Consider the following 16,928-nt stretch of genomic DNA (forward strand, 5'->3'; position numbering starts at 1 on the left):
CTACCAATGTTAATGTTATAATGTACCATTCAGACATTGGCAGTTTTTGGTGACATGACGTTACAACGTAAAATTCACTCTGGTTCAGTTTGCTTATCTAGTTATTGGATGAACTGGCTTCCAGAGGCTCTTAGTCAGGATGCCATGGGAGGACGGCAGGAACCACAGACTGCACTTCCTTTGGCTCCTCCCAGGGCCACCTGTTGCCCGACGTGTGCAGCTGCATGGGGACCTTGCACGCCAACCCTTGTGCAGCAGAAACCCACTGCTTTTCCTGCCCGGGGAGTCTCTGCACCTGTGGAGGAATGGGGTGCATAACCTCCTCTGGCCTTGTCTGCATTAGAGACACTAGTTGATCATAGTATCTCTCAACTGTTTGGAAGTTCCCAGGTGTCCATACACATTTGCTACAGTTGATTGTTTGCTGGCTGTCTGTTGATTAAAGTTGCCTCGATAAGTTATAGGGGTAAGTCTGAATCAGTGCAGTTCATTGAATGGCTGAGTGGATGCACCTCCACTACTGTGATAACACAATCCATGCAAATAGTCCTCCCACTGCTGTCCCACAGTTCGCCAGCCACTGCAGAAATAGCCTTTCTGGTCACCTTCTGTGTTCCATTGTTCGAGGCTTTACTCAGTTGGAAGCTACCTACTTTATAGCTCTGCACAGTGTGCAGAACTCAGCTGCAAGCCATTTTCATAGCAAGCAGCTCTAGATGCAGATCTTTATCAAGCAGTCCATTTTAAATGCCACAGCATGCAGCTGCCTGATAGCTAGAAGACATCCACAACTTCATCTCTCAGTAGGATGAGGAGCTTGTTCAGTTCCAGCTACAGAAATACAGCAGGAACTCCAAGATCTATACATGTGTGTTTGAGCAGCCATCCATGCTTGGTGTAGAGCACTCCGAAGCATAGGGATGGCCAGAGGGAAAGTATTTGAGACAACTATCCTAAAAAACCCACAAAACAAACAAGGACTAAGGTCCAGTGATGACTCCCTGATGTATCAGGGAGCAAGCAACTGGACAGGGTCTTCAGCAAGGACCTCGCCACCCAACTTAACCTCGTGGTGGACATGACTGGAGCTCCCGGAAGAGAGAGGCACCATGATGAGGACAACAGCCGGGAGAATTAAATCCGGATACAAGCAAGAGGGGAAGGAACTGGGCACCAGTCTAGAGCTGTTTGCTCAGATGATCAATGGATATGGTGGCCTTGCTGGAGGTGGAGGACTTCAGTGGCAAAGAACCTTCTACAGCTGATTGAACAGCTTTTTATTATAAAATGTGCTACTGTATCCCTATATGCTTGTTTGGCACCTCTCTTTTGGGTTCACACAGCCTACTTTTAGCATTTGTAATAGGGGCACATATAACTACGTGAGAGTGTCCACCCTCTTGCTGCTCCCACCTCACCTCCTTCACGGCACCCTCCCATTTCAGTCTCCCCGTCCTGCAGGTTCTCTCTCTCCGCACACACTGTCAACACCTGCAACCCTTGTAGCAGCCACACCAGACCAGCAAATTACAGACTCGATTTGCTAAGCACTGGCAGAGCTGTGCCATGCAGTGGGCTCAAAACGGTGGCCAGGCCAAAACCAGTTTTCAGAAAGGCACACACCTAAGTAGCAAGGAGCCGAAGGCAAGAGAGGACACTGATGGAGTCATGGAAAGCCCCTCAGAAAGCTTACAAGCTGAAGGAGAAAAAGCTGCAGAACATTTATTGCAGGCATGGCCTGTCACTTTGGAAAAAGCAGAGTGCGTATCTGTCACAAAGCGATGTGTAAATAATGACATGGGCTGGGTAACTTTTAACCAACAGCAGTAAAAAATAAAATAATAAGCTCTGTGAGTGGTCTGCCTGAAATACCTAATTTGAGTGGATTTAAAAAAAAAATATAGAACAGAACCATGCATTCGCTAGTTATGGAGACTGATACGACATTGACAGCGGGTTAGAAAGCTCCAACTGTCCAAAGTTATATAGTAAAGATAACTTGCGATATCAGACCACTTTGCTGCTGCAGTGTTCTTTCCTCCCTCAGCAAGTGATTGGAAACTGCATGTAAAGCATAATATTTGTGAAATCATTTGCAAACAAACATTTCTGTCATTTTCAGGATCAGCGAAGATATGAAACTGACTGATCTGGAGCTGGAAAAACTGGCAAATAACATTCAAGAGCTACTTTACAGTGCCTCTGACATCTGCCATGATCGTTCTGTCAAGTTCCTCATGGCAAGAGCAAAGGTAAGGAGCTTGGCTCATCCGGCTGTTGCTAGAATCAGCATCCATAATAAAAAAACTTCGAAAATCTATTTGCTATTTTTTTTTAATATTGAGCAGTATTTTTTTTTTTTGGTAGACTTTAGACTTTTGAAGTTGCATGCTTATTGAAATCAAGAAACTGCTCATGCCATCAAAGGAACTTCACGTTACCTAATGCCCAGGAGATCACTGGTATTAACATAACACACCATTTGTAATGTACTGCCTAAATAATGCGTACTTCTACTTTCCGCTGAAATGAGCTGCCCTGAAATTGGCTTTGTTAACAGTAGGGTTGTTTCCCTATAATTTCCCACCTGTGCAGCTCTCACCTATCATAGCAATGATGGGAGCATTAACATAGACAAGCTGCTAGCACCTGGCAGTATTTTAACCTGTCTAGACCTACTTCGAGCAGAGTAAAGTGACACAGTGTTTTAAAATGCCAGCAGCCCCTACATTTAGGACTTCCCTGTCTCCAGAGACATTGAACCAGTGTTAGCAATGGCGGGAAATTTTAGGGAAAAAGTCTTTGTCTAGGCAGAGCCATAGACACCAATGTTAACATTTTAAATAGCTCTCGTGAGGCATGAGTATTCGCATTTCAGACTAACAAGGGTGAGACACAGCTCCTTTAGAGCTGTTTTTTGTGTCTTTCTCTGCAGACCAGGTAAGACAGCTGTGCCTTGGGTCACATTTGGGAGATTAGCTTCAAACCAGAAAGGTCAAAAACTTAAATTCTGTAGAAATGGATGGCGCTGTCACAGAAGTGATGAAACAGCATTCTGGCCCAGCTGGTTCACTTCAAGACCTAGCCTAGGGATTGTCCTTTCCAATAAATCATGATCCAGGGGGGCAGCTAGGCCAAATAACCAACAGTGAGCTTAGTCAAGGAAAAGTCAAGTTTGTCATGTCAGATAGTCAAGGTTACACCTGGGTCTCATTAATTTTTATGGTTTAAACACAGTAAAACTCCCTAATGTAGATGTGGCTTTAGTGAGCCTGTGCTATATGGCTTAAGTCCACTACCAGGGTTTGAAGCTTCACCATTTACAACATCTGGAAGGGTGCACCTGTGTGGAGGCCCAGCATGCCAAGTTGTGCCATTCAGGACACAGGCAGGCAGCACCTGGATGACACTAGCCAGTGGTACAGGTCACGATGCAAGTTGTGGTGACACACTGGTGTGGCACAGACTTGATGGAGATGTCTTCTCTGCGGTTTAGATTCGGTTCATTTTTAGATGATTAATAACAGCTGTCCCACTGCCCTTTCTCTGTCTTTAGCTATGCCTGTGACTTTTGGGGTGTTCCATCTCCTAATACCAGTTTCCCTTGCATTTAGGATGGGTTCCTGGAGAAGCTGAATTCCAACGAGTTTGTTGCCCTGTCTCGATTAATGGAAGGATTTATCTTAGACACTGAACAGATCTGTGGCAGAAAAAGTATGTCATTGCGAGGAGCACTTCAGAGTCAAGCCAATAGATTTGTGAATAGATTTCATGAGGAGAGAAAAACAAAACTCAGGTACACACCCTGCTTCCGTGTTTTTAAAGGAATAATTTTAACAATCGTGCCTGAGACAAATGGAGATCTTTTACTTCCTGGCACACAGTAGCCCAAATTTTATTTATAAGTGAAAAATTGTTTTTGAAATCTATTATAATGGTTTGTTGTAGACTGCTCTGTTCCCTCTATATATCTGCTCTTTATGCATAGTTTGATCCCATTGAGCTGGACTGCCCAAACATGGTCCAATTGAGGACTGTATTAGCTACCAGAAGGACTGAAGACCTCCTGCAACAACTTCTTTGTGTTACAGCTTGGCCCACTTGTCATGCACAATCATCAGGGTCTGGTAACACCTGGAAATGAGCCCTTTAAAAAGTCATCCCTTCTTTAGAGCTCTGAGGAGAGCCATCTGTTACTGATGTCCACGGCAGCTGCTTCCGGGTGTTACCAGTCTCTGATGATGGTGTAGGGCAACCCTTCTCAAGGATGTGTGTTAAAGGGGTCAACCCTTAGACATTACCAATCCCCAGTAATGGAGAAGGTAACTGACTGCTATCAGGCTATACCTAATTTGCATTAAATGGAAAAGATGGTAGTTACTTTCATCTTCCGTTTGTAGGTGTGGCCTATGTAGACAAGAAGTCCCAGCCAGTCATATTGTGGTTTGGTCATTGGGGTCAAACTGATCTCCTGACTGCTCCATTTTTCTTCATCACCCACTCATTTCTTCCATGCTTTCTTTGGTATGTGTTTAGGTTTTCTCTGACATGAACTCATGGAACTGTTTTCAAGTTAATGTACAGCAAGCACCTTTCCTGTCGTTCATTCAAAACCACATCATTTCTGCAAAGCATTGCAGCTGCAGTGATCCCACAGCACTCTGTATTGCCCATCAGATACTTCTTCAGTTTCTTGTGTTTTGCGTGCTGTTTCATTTACTCGGTCTATGTATTCTTCAGGCAAGAACAGGGGTGTCTGACTTACTGTTGTAAAGCACCCCTATCTAAATGTTGATTGCTAATAATATTTCAGGCCATTGAGTCTTTTCCGACTTCGAATCCTTTTTCACCCAATGCAGCTTTGACTCCATTGCAGTAGAGGCAAGAGAGTCTTCAGGGCGACAAATTTTATTTACTTAACCTCCTTTCTTTTATGTTTATAAATAGTTTGCTGCTAGATAACGAGCGCTGGAAGCAAGCTGATGTTCCTGCTGAGTTTCAGGATCTTGTTGATTCTGTATCAGATGGCAAAATTATTCTACCTGAAAAAAAAGCAGGTGGTGTGTATTTTGTGTTCTAATATTCTCTCCATTTCTTTTTGTAGTGTAAGTGCTACAATTAAATGTTGCAAAAATTCTGCTCTAACTCCTTTAGTCACAAGTTCCTTGTGTTCTGGGGGGGAAACAAATACTTCTTTAAGGCTGAAATGTTCTAGGCTTCATCTCAGCCTAAAAGATTTTTTGGGAAAGTTTAAGCCATTCAGCCATTTGTGAATTGAGAGCCTAGGAAGAAACCCTAACTTTAACACAGGGATTCCCATCTTAAGGGTTGCAGCCCCTTACAGGACGCCAGAACCCCCCCCCCCCCCCAAGGATATATCGCTGACATGTCAGAGGAAACTGCTAAGCGTGTATGCTCTCAGCATATCCCCTCTGTCAAATAGTTCTCACTCCTCCAGCCAGCAATGTGCAGGGTAAGGCACTGGGTAGCCACTGGCATAAGTGGAGACCTGGGTTCAGTTTTCTACTCCACCCCAGACTTGTTGTGTGACCTTGGGCGAGTCACCTTATCTCTTAGTGCCTCTGGTTTCCCATCTGTAAAATAATAGTCCTTCCCTATTTCTCAGGGGTCTTGTGAGGAAAAATACAGTAAAGATGGTGAGGCGGGGCCCATATAAATATCTAAGACAGAAAACAAGCACATGAGATGAAGAAAAATGGCCAAAGACAAAAAAGGACAAGAGAGAGGCACGATTACGTAACCTCACTGGGGTAAGGCATGACATAGGGGACATAATGGATGCAAAGGACATCCTCGGACCCAATGAGTGCAAGGGCTGGCTCACCAAGGTTGGAAAACCACTGCTTTTGAAAGAAGTATTTTTAGCTTCTCTCAATAAAACAGGATCGTGGCGATGTCAAATTTATCATAGGAGCAGTGTCAGTGAGGACTTGTATTGCTGGGCTTGAAGAAATAGGTTTGGAGCTAAAATAGTGGTGGCCGCTGAAAATCTGTTAGAGATTTTCTACTGTGCCCCCTCAACTTTTTTCTGACGTTGTTTTAACCTTTGTACTCAGATAATCCCATCATGCTGCTCTTTGCCTCTCAATCACTGCAGTGTATAAATATAGAATAAATAATTACAGTAATTATGGTAGGTAGCCAAGTGGACTTTGCATAAAAGAAAGGATTGGTGCTCTGGAGAGTGATTGCTTTTCCGACCTCAGCAAGGGAATAGTTTGTTTTTCGAGATTACAGTTTTCTGCGCTTGTTTTTGGTTCAACTCACCTCACTTTTCTGTTTAAAAATCTCTAGCTGCTGAAGAAAGAAAGCCAGCTGACTTCCTTACTGTTGAAGGGCAAAAGTATGCTGTGGTCGGGTAAGAGGCACTTTTTTCCCCTGAATGATGAGTGAGTTGGTTGCGCTTTGAGCAGAAATGTATTGAAGACTAACAGCTTTAGCAATCTTGCCTGAATCAAGACAAGCCTCCTCCTTGCTAAATACGTTTCTTTTCAGTTCTGGAGCAGTTATATAATATTAGATGTTATGTATCTTTTAAAGATGCTACATCTGCTTAAAACATCAAGCTGAAATTTAATTATTATTTTTTACTTGTAATTCTTACATCAAGGTGTGCACGCACCAGTATTTTTGGTCCCTGCATAAGTTTCTACTCTCGCTGCCCCAGTGGTGTTTCAAAATAGTATCAGCTATCTCTATTCCCATATGTGGACAAGTATATATGGGTCAATGGTGAATAATAATTACTCTAAGCTCAGTAAAATTCCCTTTAAAAGCAAAAAAGGAGGTAAAGCAAGTAAATCAATACATCTTTGGTGTTTTGTTCTTGGGTACATCTGATTTCCTGATATTTCTGGATTGATGGGGGAGAGGTAGGTATGCTGGAGGGTAGGGATAGCTTCCAGAGTGACCTAGCCAAATTGGAGGCCAAAAGAAATCTGATGAGGTTCAACAAGGACAAGTGCAGAGTCCTGCACTTAGGAAGGAAGAATCCCATGCACCGCTACAGGCTGGGGACCAACTGGCTAAGCAGCAGTTCTGCAGGAAAGGACCTGGGGATTACAGTGGATGAGAAGCTGGATATGGGTCAGCACTGTGCCCTTGTCGCCAAGAAGGCTATTGGCATATTGGGCTGCATTAGTAGGAGCATAGCCAGCAGTTCGAGGGAAGTGATTATTCCCCTCTATTCGGCACTGGTGAGGCCACATCTGGAGTATTCCGTCCAGTTTTGGGGCCCTCACTACAGAAAGGATGTGGACAAATCGGAGAGAGTCCAGCGGAGGGCAATGAAAATGATCAGGGGGCTGGGGCACATGACTTACGAGGAGAGGCTGAGGGAAGTCGGCTTGTTTAGTCTGCAGAAAAGAAGAGTGAGGGGGGATTTGATAGCAGTCTTCAAGTACCTGAAGGGGGGTTCCAAAGAGGATGGAGCTTGGCTGTTCTCAGCGGTGGCAGATGACAGAACAAGGAGCAATGGTTTCAAGTTGCAATGGGGAAGGTCTAGGTTGGATATTAGGAAACACTATTTCACTAGGAGGGTGGTGAAGCACTGGAATGGGTTTTCCTATCCTTAGAGGTTTTTAAGACCCAGCTTGACAAAGCCCTGGTTGGGATGATTTAGTTGGTGTTGGTCCTGCTTTGAGCAAGGGGTTGGATTAGATGACCTCTTCCAACCCTAATGTTCTATGATGTCACCGTTTTTAAGAAACTAAATTTAAAACTAAAACAAAAAAATTGTTAAAAATGTTTCCGGGTTATTATAAAATGTTTTTCTCCCACAAAGTCATTGTGTAAAGATATTTTGTACTTTCAAATCCTGAGAAATAAATAAGAGCTATGTGTAGCTTGAAAGCTTATACTTTCCACAAACAGAAGTTGGTCCAGTGAAAGATATGGCCTCGCCTATCTCATTCCTCAGAATACCCTAAACTCAAATGAAAATTTTGTAACCAGCTGTCATCTTTTGTGGGCTGCCTGATGATGATATGCCACTGATTACTCAAAAATGAGTGGCTCAATTTTTTAACAGCAGCCTGAAGAACAAGCCTTAAGTTGGTCTTTGAGGATTTTCACCGTGCCTCCGTGGGTCACAACTGAGAATACCAAATTCAGGACAAACTGCTGAGAAATAGGGCCAGAACTGGTGGTTATTCTCCCATAAGATATACCAAACCAGCAACAAAAGTAAACTTCTGTCTCGCCACACTGGCTGACAAGAAGTCAGAAAAGCCATCTCCTTAGGAATTCCAGTCCTTGTATCACCACCAAAAACACTAGACATAATGATGAGTGGTTATTTAAAACCAATTTCATCAAACAAAAGGGTTCTTCTGATCCCAAAGGACAAGCCACATACCCTGGTAAATGTGTAAGTCAGATCTTACCCAGTTATCATGCTATTGCCAATCCTTTAGTATCTAAAATCTAAAGGTTTATTTAAACAAAAAAAGAAAGAAAGAAAGGTCAGAGTTAAAATTGGTTTAAGGAATCAAATACATACAATAATTGCAAAGTTCTTGGATCAGGCTTGGATCAGTGATGGAATAAACTGCTGGCTTAAGTTAAGTCACTGGTTGCTTCCAAATCATTGAAAGGTCCCCAGTCCTTTGGTTAGAATGCTCCCATTAGTATAAGTCCATAGTCCAGAGGTTTGAGCAGGCAAGAGGAAAATGGAGATGTCTCCAGGGCCTTTTATAACTTCTGCCAAATGAAGGGAATCCCATTGTTCTCACTGTGGAAAATTACAGGTAACAAGATGGTGTTTCGAGTCACATGGGCAGGTCACATGTCCATGCATCATTTCGCTTAGTCATAGCAAAAGCCATCACAGAAAAGTCCATTAAGTGTAAATAGGCGTCTCCCATGGTCCATTGTGAGTTAAGTGTTCTTTGATGGGCCATTCAACTTGAATAGTTCCTTCACAATGTTCTGGCTAAATACCTTGTTGTACTATGCATTGAAGTTGCATTTGATAATCTAGGTCTGGTCATTTGAAGAAGAAATATGTTTTATTTATTTTTTAGCTCCTTGAAGTATTAACTAGAACATTTTAATTCTACAGATTTCTACAGACATTTTTATTCTTTTGTTTCACCTGATTTTTTAAAAAATACAGATGAAACAAAAAATAACCCCCAAATCAGATGGCCTACAAATATCACACAAATGCCTGTTCTGGATGTCTGTCCATCTTCTTTCTGTATCCTGTTGTGTGGAAAGAAGATTTTTGCTTTGCAATGTCAGGATACCTGTTTGGAATACTAGCCTTGCTTGACATGGATGGCCTGGACTGTATTTTCTTGCCTTCTTCATATTTGAGTTCAAAGGATTGCAGATGCTCTATATGGGTGAAGTCTGATGCTGACAAATACCGGGTACTTGCAACTACTGTTAAAGTCAGTTGGAATTATGGGTGCTCAGCATCTCTGAGCACTTCGTGCTATGTGTATAAAGCCGCTCAGTCTCTTACTGATTGTGCATTCATTACAGCCTCTTCAATGCCCGTCATTGTCTGTGTGCTACGGACTTTTTTTTTTCTTGTAGCACTTGCTCAAAATTGGCAAGGATTACACAGTGTTTTAAGACTGGAGCTTTATATTTTCCTACTGATGTGTGAATAGATCCCTCCATTCATAAAATAATTATTTCTATAAAATATAAAATAACTTTATCAAACTCCAGGAACTATTATTCTTGCACCAGTTAAGTATTTTTATAAGAATTTTTTTTACCCATCTTTACATATCCTTTTGCATTCCAGTTATTTTACTGATCTGGAGAAAACATTTCAAAAGCCCCTAAATTTCATGTTCTCAAAAGTGATTTAGGAACCTAAGTCCATTGATTTTCAGTGATATAAGACCCACTTACATCATCAGGCCTGTACTGCTCCTGCAGTGAGTCACTTGTGCCTCCTTTACAACCCCTTTATGCTGGAGCAAGGGCCAGAATTGGCCCTGCGATCTCCTGCGATGTCATCATTTTACTGTTTCCTTAGTCACCATCAGGTCTTCCAGGATGGACAAGACCTTGATTACTAGTGTAAAAAATCAAACAGAAACAAGTAATGTTCTTAGACAAAAACTTTCATCATGAAGCAGCAGCAAAAAAGGCATAAATCTGTTTTCATGTCAGTCCACTTTACCGTCTTTAAATTTGCGTGAGGGGGTTTTCAGAGGAAAAATAGTACTTAATACTGTAATCTCAAGTACTAGGGGGAAACGGTGTCTGGTAAACCTTTTTTTATTCTTTTAAAAATTTAGATTGGCAGCTGCACACAACCCTTAACAGAGCAAATGGGAAAGGAAAGCATATGAAGACTATGTTAGAACTATCCCTGCTGTCTACAAACCTGTGTTGTTGGTGTGATTTATCAACTGAAATTGCATATTTGACTCCATTTCTTTTCTTATAGGACAGTGTTGCTATTAATAAAAATAATACTTGAGTACTGCCAGTGTGTGGATAACATCCCTTCTGTTACTACTGACATGCTTACTCGCCTGTCTGATTTACTGAAGGTATGACTGTCAAATTTGTAGCCCAAACTATATTAAGATCTTCAGGGCAGGGAATATGTCTTACTGTCTCTAATACTCCATGAAAATGTATGATTCCATATCAATGATTAATAATAATATTGAAAAATAGCTTGACTGTGATCTTTGCTGTAATTGTAGGAATCACAAGGCACATATTGCAGGGTGTAGTTGGGTAACACTGTGAACTCATCTAAATACAATTCAGAGTAGATACGTTATGTGAAATAACTAAAGGAAAGCCATTTGTCCTCTTGTTCACCGGCACATTAGAGACCCCTGGTAGCCAGCCAAAGAGATGTTTTGATGTTGATTTTTGGAGTCAGTCAGTCATTTGTCCTTCAGGCTGGATGGATAGTGTTGTGAAGGAGAGGACTGTGGCTAGGAAAGAGCAATGTGAGCCAAAATGTCATTGGGAGTGTATGTATGCAGGGAGGAAACCAATTCCTTGATTTGTACAAGTCATCTTATAGTGGTTAGAAGAATGAAAAATAGTTTTCTGCTGAAGCCATTGCTGTAAAATGGAAATTAAATTAAAATCTGTGACCCCTTCATCAACTGTTTATTGCTAGAGGAGTTAATAGGAGTACATGAGTGACCTTAAAAATGTCATTGCTGTGATCTAAGCCCAAACCTGCCAGTTAATTCAATCTGGGGCTTTGGCTGCTAAGTTTGTCTACAAAGGATTTCTTATGCGTTAAAGTATTGAAAATAGAAATTTATAATCAAAATAGCAGCCAGCTGAGAGCTGCAAATGGAAGGGTTTGTTTTAAACTTTATTTTTATGGTTTTATATAAAATATAAACACATAAGGAAACTCTATATATAGTACATATATGCACAAGATGGAAATAGCATATGAATAACAAAATTCACTGTTCTTTATTTGTAAAACCTGGGAAAAACAAAAACCCTGAGTCTGTAGAGGTCACGTGGGGCATCGGTTATTACAGTGACTAAACAGATAAATAAGTGAGACCATAACCTTATGAGTATCAGGGACTAACATATACTAAACTGCAAAGGTATGCAATAGTTTCATGTGTGACCAGACAGCCTCATATCTTTTCCAAGTTTTTCTATTAAACCAAGTCATTTTTTCCATGAATGTAAGAGAGCTCACTGAGCCAGTCTGTGTATGAGGGAGAAATTACAGATTTCTATTTTCCATATTTCTTAATATGCTCTTCTAGAGGTGAGAGTTGAAAAAGACCAATTGTCGCTTACCTTTGCATGAATCCTTGAGTGTAGCCATTGAAAGAAGAAACTGGGAGACAGGGGTAGCTGATGTTTGTTACACTTATGATCGAAGGAGGCCAGTCTGTCAAGGCCAGCTCCACGCTTAAGACAATTTGGATAGAAAAAGGATTAACAAAAATTAAAGATATAATAGAAATGGAAGTTTACCAAATTACTAGGTTACAGACCTTCTAAATCAGTGGTTCTCAAACTTTTGTACTGGTGACCCCTTTCACATAGCAAGCCTCTGAGTGTGACCCCCCTAATCAATTAAAAACATGTTCTTACATATTTAACACCATTATAAATGCTGGAGGCAAAGTGGGGCTTGGGGTGGAGGCTGACAGCTCGCGACCCCCGAGGTAATAACCTTGCGACTCCCTGAGGGGTCCCGACCCCCTGTTTGAGAACCTCTATTCTAAATATTCCTTTCTAGGTTACAGACCTTTTTAAATACTTTTTTATATAGGGGCTTTTCTTTCCTTGGAATCATAATTCAAGTTCATCTTTAAAACTTTCCATTAACAGATAAATTATGAGCATTTCTGTTGGTATATTTCTTTTTTCATTGCCAAAATGGCTTGTGCATTTTATTAATTTTTGTAGTTCCTATCTCTGTGGCAGCTAGGCAGGCTTCATCTGTAGTCAGTGTTATCTGAGGTATAGGGTGCAAAGTGTTTCTCAAATAATCAGGTCCCAAACCATTTTGGGCTTTGAAAATGACCACCAACACCTTGAATTGCACTTGGCAGTGAACAGGAAGCCAGTGTGTGGACGTATGCACAGGTGTCGGGGTTGGACTGTGCAGTTTTGCTGGTCTAACCTTCACAGATAATATAGCCCCAAAAGAGAGACCAGTCACTTCCACAGCACAGAAATGCCGAAGTTCTCTGTTATAAATTGTCAGACTTAGGGAGTCTTACTCCACTAGCTTTTCAGCCTTCTTCCTTGCCTCATTGCTTGTCAGGCCATCTGATACCCGGATGACCAGCAAAGTTGATACAGGGAAGGAGTATTGAGGCATCAGTCTGTCAGGAGTCCTGGATAGGAGATGGTTACGAATCCAGCGCTCTGCTAGGCAATCAATGAACTGACTCAAAAGCTGAATAACAAATTCCCTTAGAGCAGCCTGAAACGCCAGGTTTCTACATTTCTGTGCTTGTACCACAGAAGTAGGTAGAGACAGACTAGATTTGGTCAAGAGGCTCCAGGGCTTGGCAATGTTCCTTCCATTCCCACTTCACATTCTCTTGTCTCTGGCAGCACCGGTTGTAGATGGTGGTCCAGTGCTCATGTCTTCTCCATTGCAGTCCTGCTTGGGATAGCTATGTGTAGGTAGCTACACGAAGAATCTTTTTTCACACTCGCTACTCTCTTTGGAGACGGGGGCCTTGATCTCTGAACGGGATCATGGATCAGTGGGATCATTAGTACTGCTGAGAAAAATGTTGTTCCTCTCTCAGTGCTGATTAACTCTTTCTCTCTAACTGATTTTTTCATACTGCTCTCTGTTCCCAAATGTGCCAGGTTTGGTGGGGTCGGGATGGGGGATAGGTCAGACTCTAAATCAGAAAATCAGTTGCTTGATGATTTCCATAGGACTAACCTTTCCCGCAGGCTGCCCCATCCAGCCAAGTTCAATGGCACTATACCTATTCACCTCCTCTGAGGGCCCTGTGCAAGAAGTATTTATTTAGTCTTCCAGTAAGAATTCACTATTCCCATGCATTCATCTGGAGTTAGGATGGAAGTACCTTAGCCGCACCCTATGACAAGTCAGAGCTGCCTTCAGTATTTTCAGAAGGAGAAGCACAACCCAAATACTTCAGACCGAGGGAGAGGTCAGTCCCAGAAATGAAATAATTGGGAAATAATTGTCCATTCTTAATGCCCTCTATTTCCATTCCTATCCCAGAAATCAATCCAGAGAGCCCTCATTGGCATGAACTGATTCAAGAAACACCAAGACCTGATTCAAAGCCCAGTGAAGTCAGTGGAATGACTCCTAATGACTTCAGTGGGCTCTAGATCAGGTCCCGAGTAAGTCCTGTGTGGATTATGAGATCCTGAGTAAACACCCAAGAGGAATCATTAGAAAGAGCATGGGACTCTCCTAGAATGAGAAATCTGGGTAACTTCAGTACCAAGCCCAATCATCTGTCAGTGATTAAAGTCTTGCTCACTTTTATCTATAGCATTTCTAAGGTACCTATCGTCCCCATGTTACATATAGATCTTCAACTCTTACTTTTTTCTTTCTCTGATAGTATTTCAACTCCAGAAGCTGCCAGCTAGTTCTCGGAGCAGGTGCATTGCAAGTTGTTGGTTTGAAAACAATAACTACAAAAAATTTAGGTATGGATTTCTACTTTTCAAATCTCATTCCTCAGTCTAATAAAACACTAAATATTCAGGATAAGCCATCTCCAAGTTGTAGTGCTCTGGAAAAGACGTGAAAAGATAAGAAAGGGTTACTATGGTGTGTTTACTTTGAATATAGAATTTGTATAAGAGTCTCTGAATTGTAGTATTGAAGAAGTGTGCTGCAGTGTGTGTCAAATATGTTACTTGGAAGTAGAAGAAATTAATCTGTTAGCCAAACATGGTCTTCAGTCAAAAGAAGTGACTTTGGAAGCTGGAATTACTTCTTAGATCGTGACCTTGTCACAGATGGGGTTGTTTGCTATTTGGAGTTTGAAATTTGGAATACTCAGTACTTCCATTTTTACAACTAGCAGCATCCTGCCTATCTTAAATCAACCCTTGTATTTCAGCTGAATATAGTACTCTCTGCTTCCTGTCCTAAGCTGTTGTGAAAGGTTGCTGCACTCTGTTAAATAGCTGCCAAATTCAGCTCCAGAGGTGACTGCATTTCACTAGCGGGCGAAAAGGTTTCTTTGTGTAGCTCCATATACTACAGTCAGTCTTTACTTAGCTAAAACTCCCATTCCAATCAATGAATTAAGGACTGTGTGAGTTGGTACACTCAGTGTGAAGTGCTCTGGATCCTTGACATGAATATAGTAATAGAATAGAATACAGATGTTTGTATTTTCACTAAATGACTTTGTAAATTTTCACTTCCAGTTTATCTTCTAGCTTGTTTTTGAGTGTTGGATCTGTATTCTGTTTTTTAGAGAAGGTGCAGGCTAGGCTGTACAAAATGGCTATACTTGTATAATAATTAAGCTGTTTTTTTCCCCCTTCTCTTACTTCTGGGTTTACAGCTCTCTCTTCACGCTGCCTGCAGCTAATTGTACACTACATTCCTATTATCAGAGCTCATTTTGAAGCTCGACTGCAGCCTAAACAATTTAGTATGCTCAGGCATTTTGACCACATTACTAAGGTAATTCTTTGCGTATCTTCTAATTAAACTCTATATATGCTCTTTCTCAATTATGCTGTGAAGAATATGAATGTCATTAGATGGTAAATAAAACTCTATTTTTCCATTACAGGATTATCATGACCACATAGCTGAAATTTCAGCAAAGCTTGTGGCCATAATGGATAGCTTATTTGACAAACTGTTATCAAAGGTAATGATTTATGGAAATAATTATACTCTACATTGCATTTGGGTGTTTCATTATGTGCAGAATCTTAGACTAGATGTTTCAAACAGAGTCTACATTTTCCCTATCTAGGCATTGTTTAAACTGGTTTAAACCTATATACATAAGGCCCTACACTGGACTTAAGAAAATATGTTCTTTAAGAGTCAATGCATGTATGTCATTAACCTTTATGAAATCAGCATTGGTCATATCTTGAATCTCTTTTTGATGCAATAAATTGTTACACTTTCCTTGGTGCAGTAGATACTGTGAATATAGTAGCTCCCATGCTTTACCCAGATGCCTGGCTACTCTGCTTCCTTGGACAGTCTTATCCAGCTCATGGCTGTTGTGGCTAGCATTTCCAGTCATGCTGCTGGATCCCAGTCTCATCCCTGAGAGCAACTCCGATTTTTTGCTCTTCTGCAGTGAAGAGCCTGGATGTGGCTGCCTATAGAAGCAGCTGGAAGCAAGAAGGAGCCAGTGCCGTGTGACCTCCCAGTGCAATGTGTACCCCAGGTTGAAAACTGATGAGCTATAGGAAATTGGCATGAGAGAAAGGATGGTCCAGTGGCTGGACCACCAGCCTGGAGCTTGAGAGATCCGGGACCTATTCCATGCTCCGCCACACGCTTCATGTGTGACCTTGGGCAAGTCATTTAGTCACCCTGTGCCACAGTTCCCTATCTGCAAAGTAGGGATAATAGCAGTGTCCTACCTCACAAAGGTGCTCTGAGGATAAATTCATTTAAGTAAGTGAGGTACTCAGGTGCAGTGGTAATGGGGGTGTATAAGTACCAAAGATAGATAGATTGTATCTATTTGTTGAAATCTGTGTCAAGTGATCAGTTTGGCTAAACCTTATGGGCCAGATTCTGCCACCTTTACTCACAATGAGTAGTACTTTACTCTGCAAAGCGTTCCATTGGTCCCATTGGGACTGCTGATGGTCTGAGGGACTACTCAGCAATAGTAAAGGTGACAGAAGTGGGCTGTCAGTTTGGATAATTAACGTACACCTTACATAAACCTTCAGCCTGCTTTGTTTGTTTTTTAAAGCTGCTTCATAAGGAAATGCTACTGTAGGGAAAAATGAACCTTTGAGTGACCAATTTGACTGGTTCATGCAAACACATTTATTATAGAAGCCAGTTAGAATTCAGACGTTCATTGTCCAGTATGAAGTGGGTTGGAGAAATCTAGTTATGTGATTGGTCATTGGCACAATTACATAAACAGCACCTGCACTCTGTTTCAGAAAAAGTAAAATACCAGGGACAGGGAGAATCTGGGAATATATTATGTTCTCCCTCTCTCTCCCCACTCGACATTTCGTTAGGCTAGCAAGAATTGCTGCTGATGGGGAGTGCGGGGTCAGATTGCCACAGAGAGAGAATGGGAGAAGGGTTTATTTTTTTCTGTCATGTTACAATATCTTTTCATCGATTAAATATGTTTTAAAAGACCAACACTGGCAAGGTGACAAAGTCCAAAATAGTGTTCTAGATACCAAAGACCAAATAAACTTCCAGTTTGTCAAATGTCTTCCCTGTCACTTTTATTCTCATC

At 41.5% G+C, this 16,928-nt stretch overlaps 1 protein-coding gene across 12 annotated transcripts in view; it reads left to right on the forward strand.

Annotated features, from left to right (window-relative positions):
* VPS54 (VPS54 subunit of GARP complex) overlaps positions 1–16,928 on the forward strand; it is a 107,899-nt gene that overhangs the window by 52,611 nt on the left and 38,360 nt on the right. For 10 of the 12 annotated variants that reach the window (XR_012158323.2, XR_012158322.2, XM_073339519.2 and 7 more), the window contains 8 exons: positions 2,123–2,252; positions 3,615–3,796; positions 4,948–5,060; positions 6,316–6,379; positions 10,436–10,541; positions 14,067–14,154; positions 15,027–15,148; positions 15,261–15,341. Coding sequence is in view for 10 of the 12 variants with exons in the window: in XM_073339519.2 (XP_073195620.1) it covers positions 2,123–2,252; positions 3,615–3,796; positions 4,948–5,060; positions 6,316–6,379; positions 10,436–10,541; positions 14,067–14,154; positions 15,027–15,148; positions 15,261–15,341 (886 nt within the window). In the remaining 2 variants the exon portion in view is untranslated. The remainder of the gene's footprint in view (positions 1–2,122; positions 2,253–3,614; positions 3,797–4,947; positions 5,061–6,315; positions 6,380–10,435; positions 10,542–14,066; positions 14,155–15,026; positions 15,149–15,260; positions 15,342–16,928) is intronic. The other 2 variants (XM_073339518.2, XM_073339521.2) reach the window with 2 other exon arrangements.

The sequence above is a fragment of the Lepidochelys kempii genome, chromosome 3 (genome assembly GCF_965140285.1).
Source record: "Lepidochelys kempii isolate rLepKem1 chromosome 3, rLepKem1.hap1, whole genome shotgun sequence".
Taxonomy (NCBI): domain Eukaryota; kingdom Metazoa; phylum Chordata; order Testudines; family Cheloniidae; genus Lepidochelys; species Lepidochelys kempii.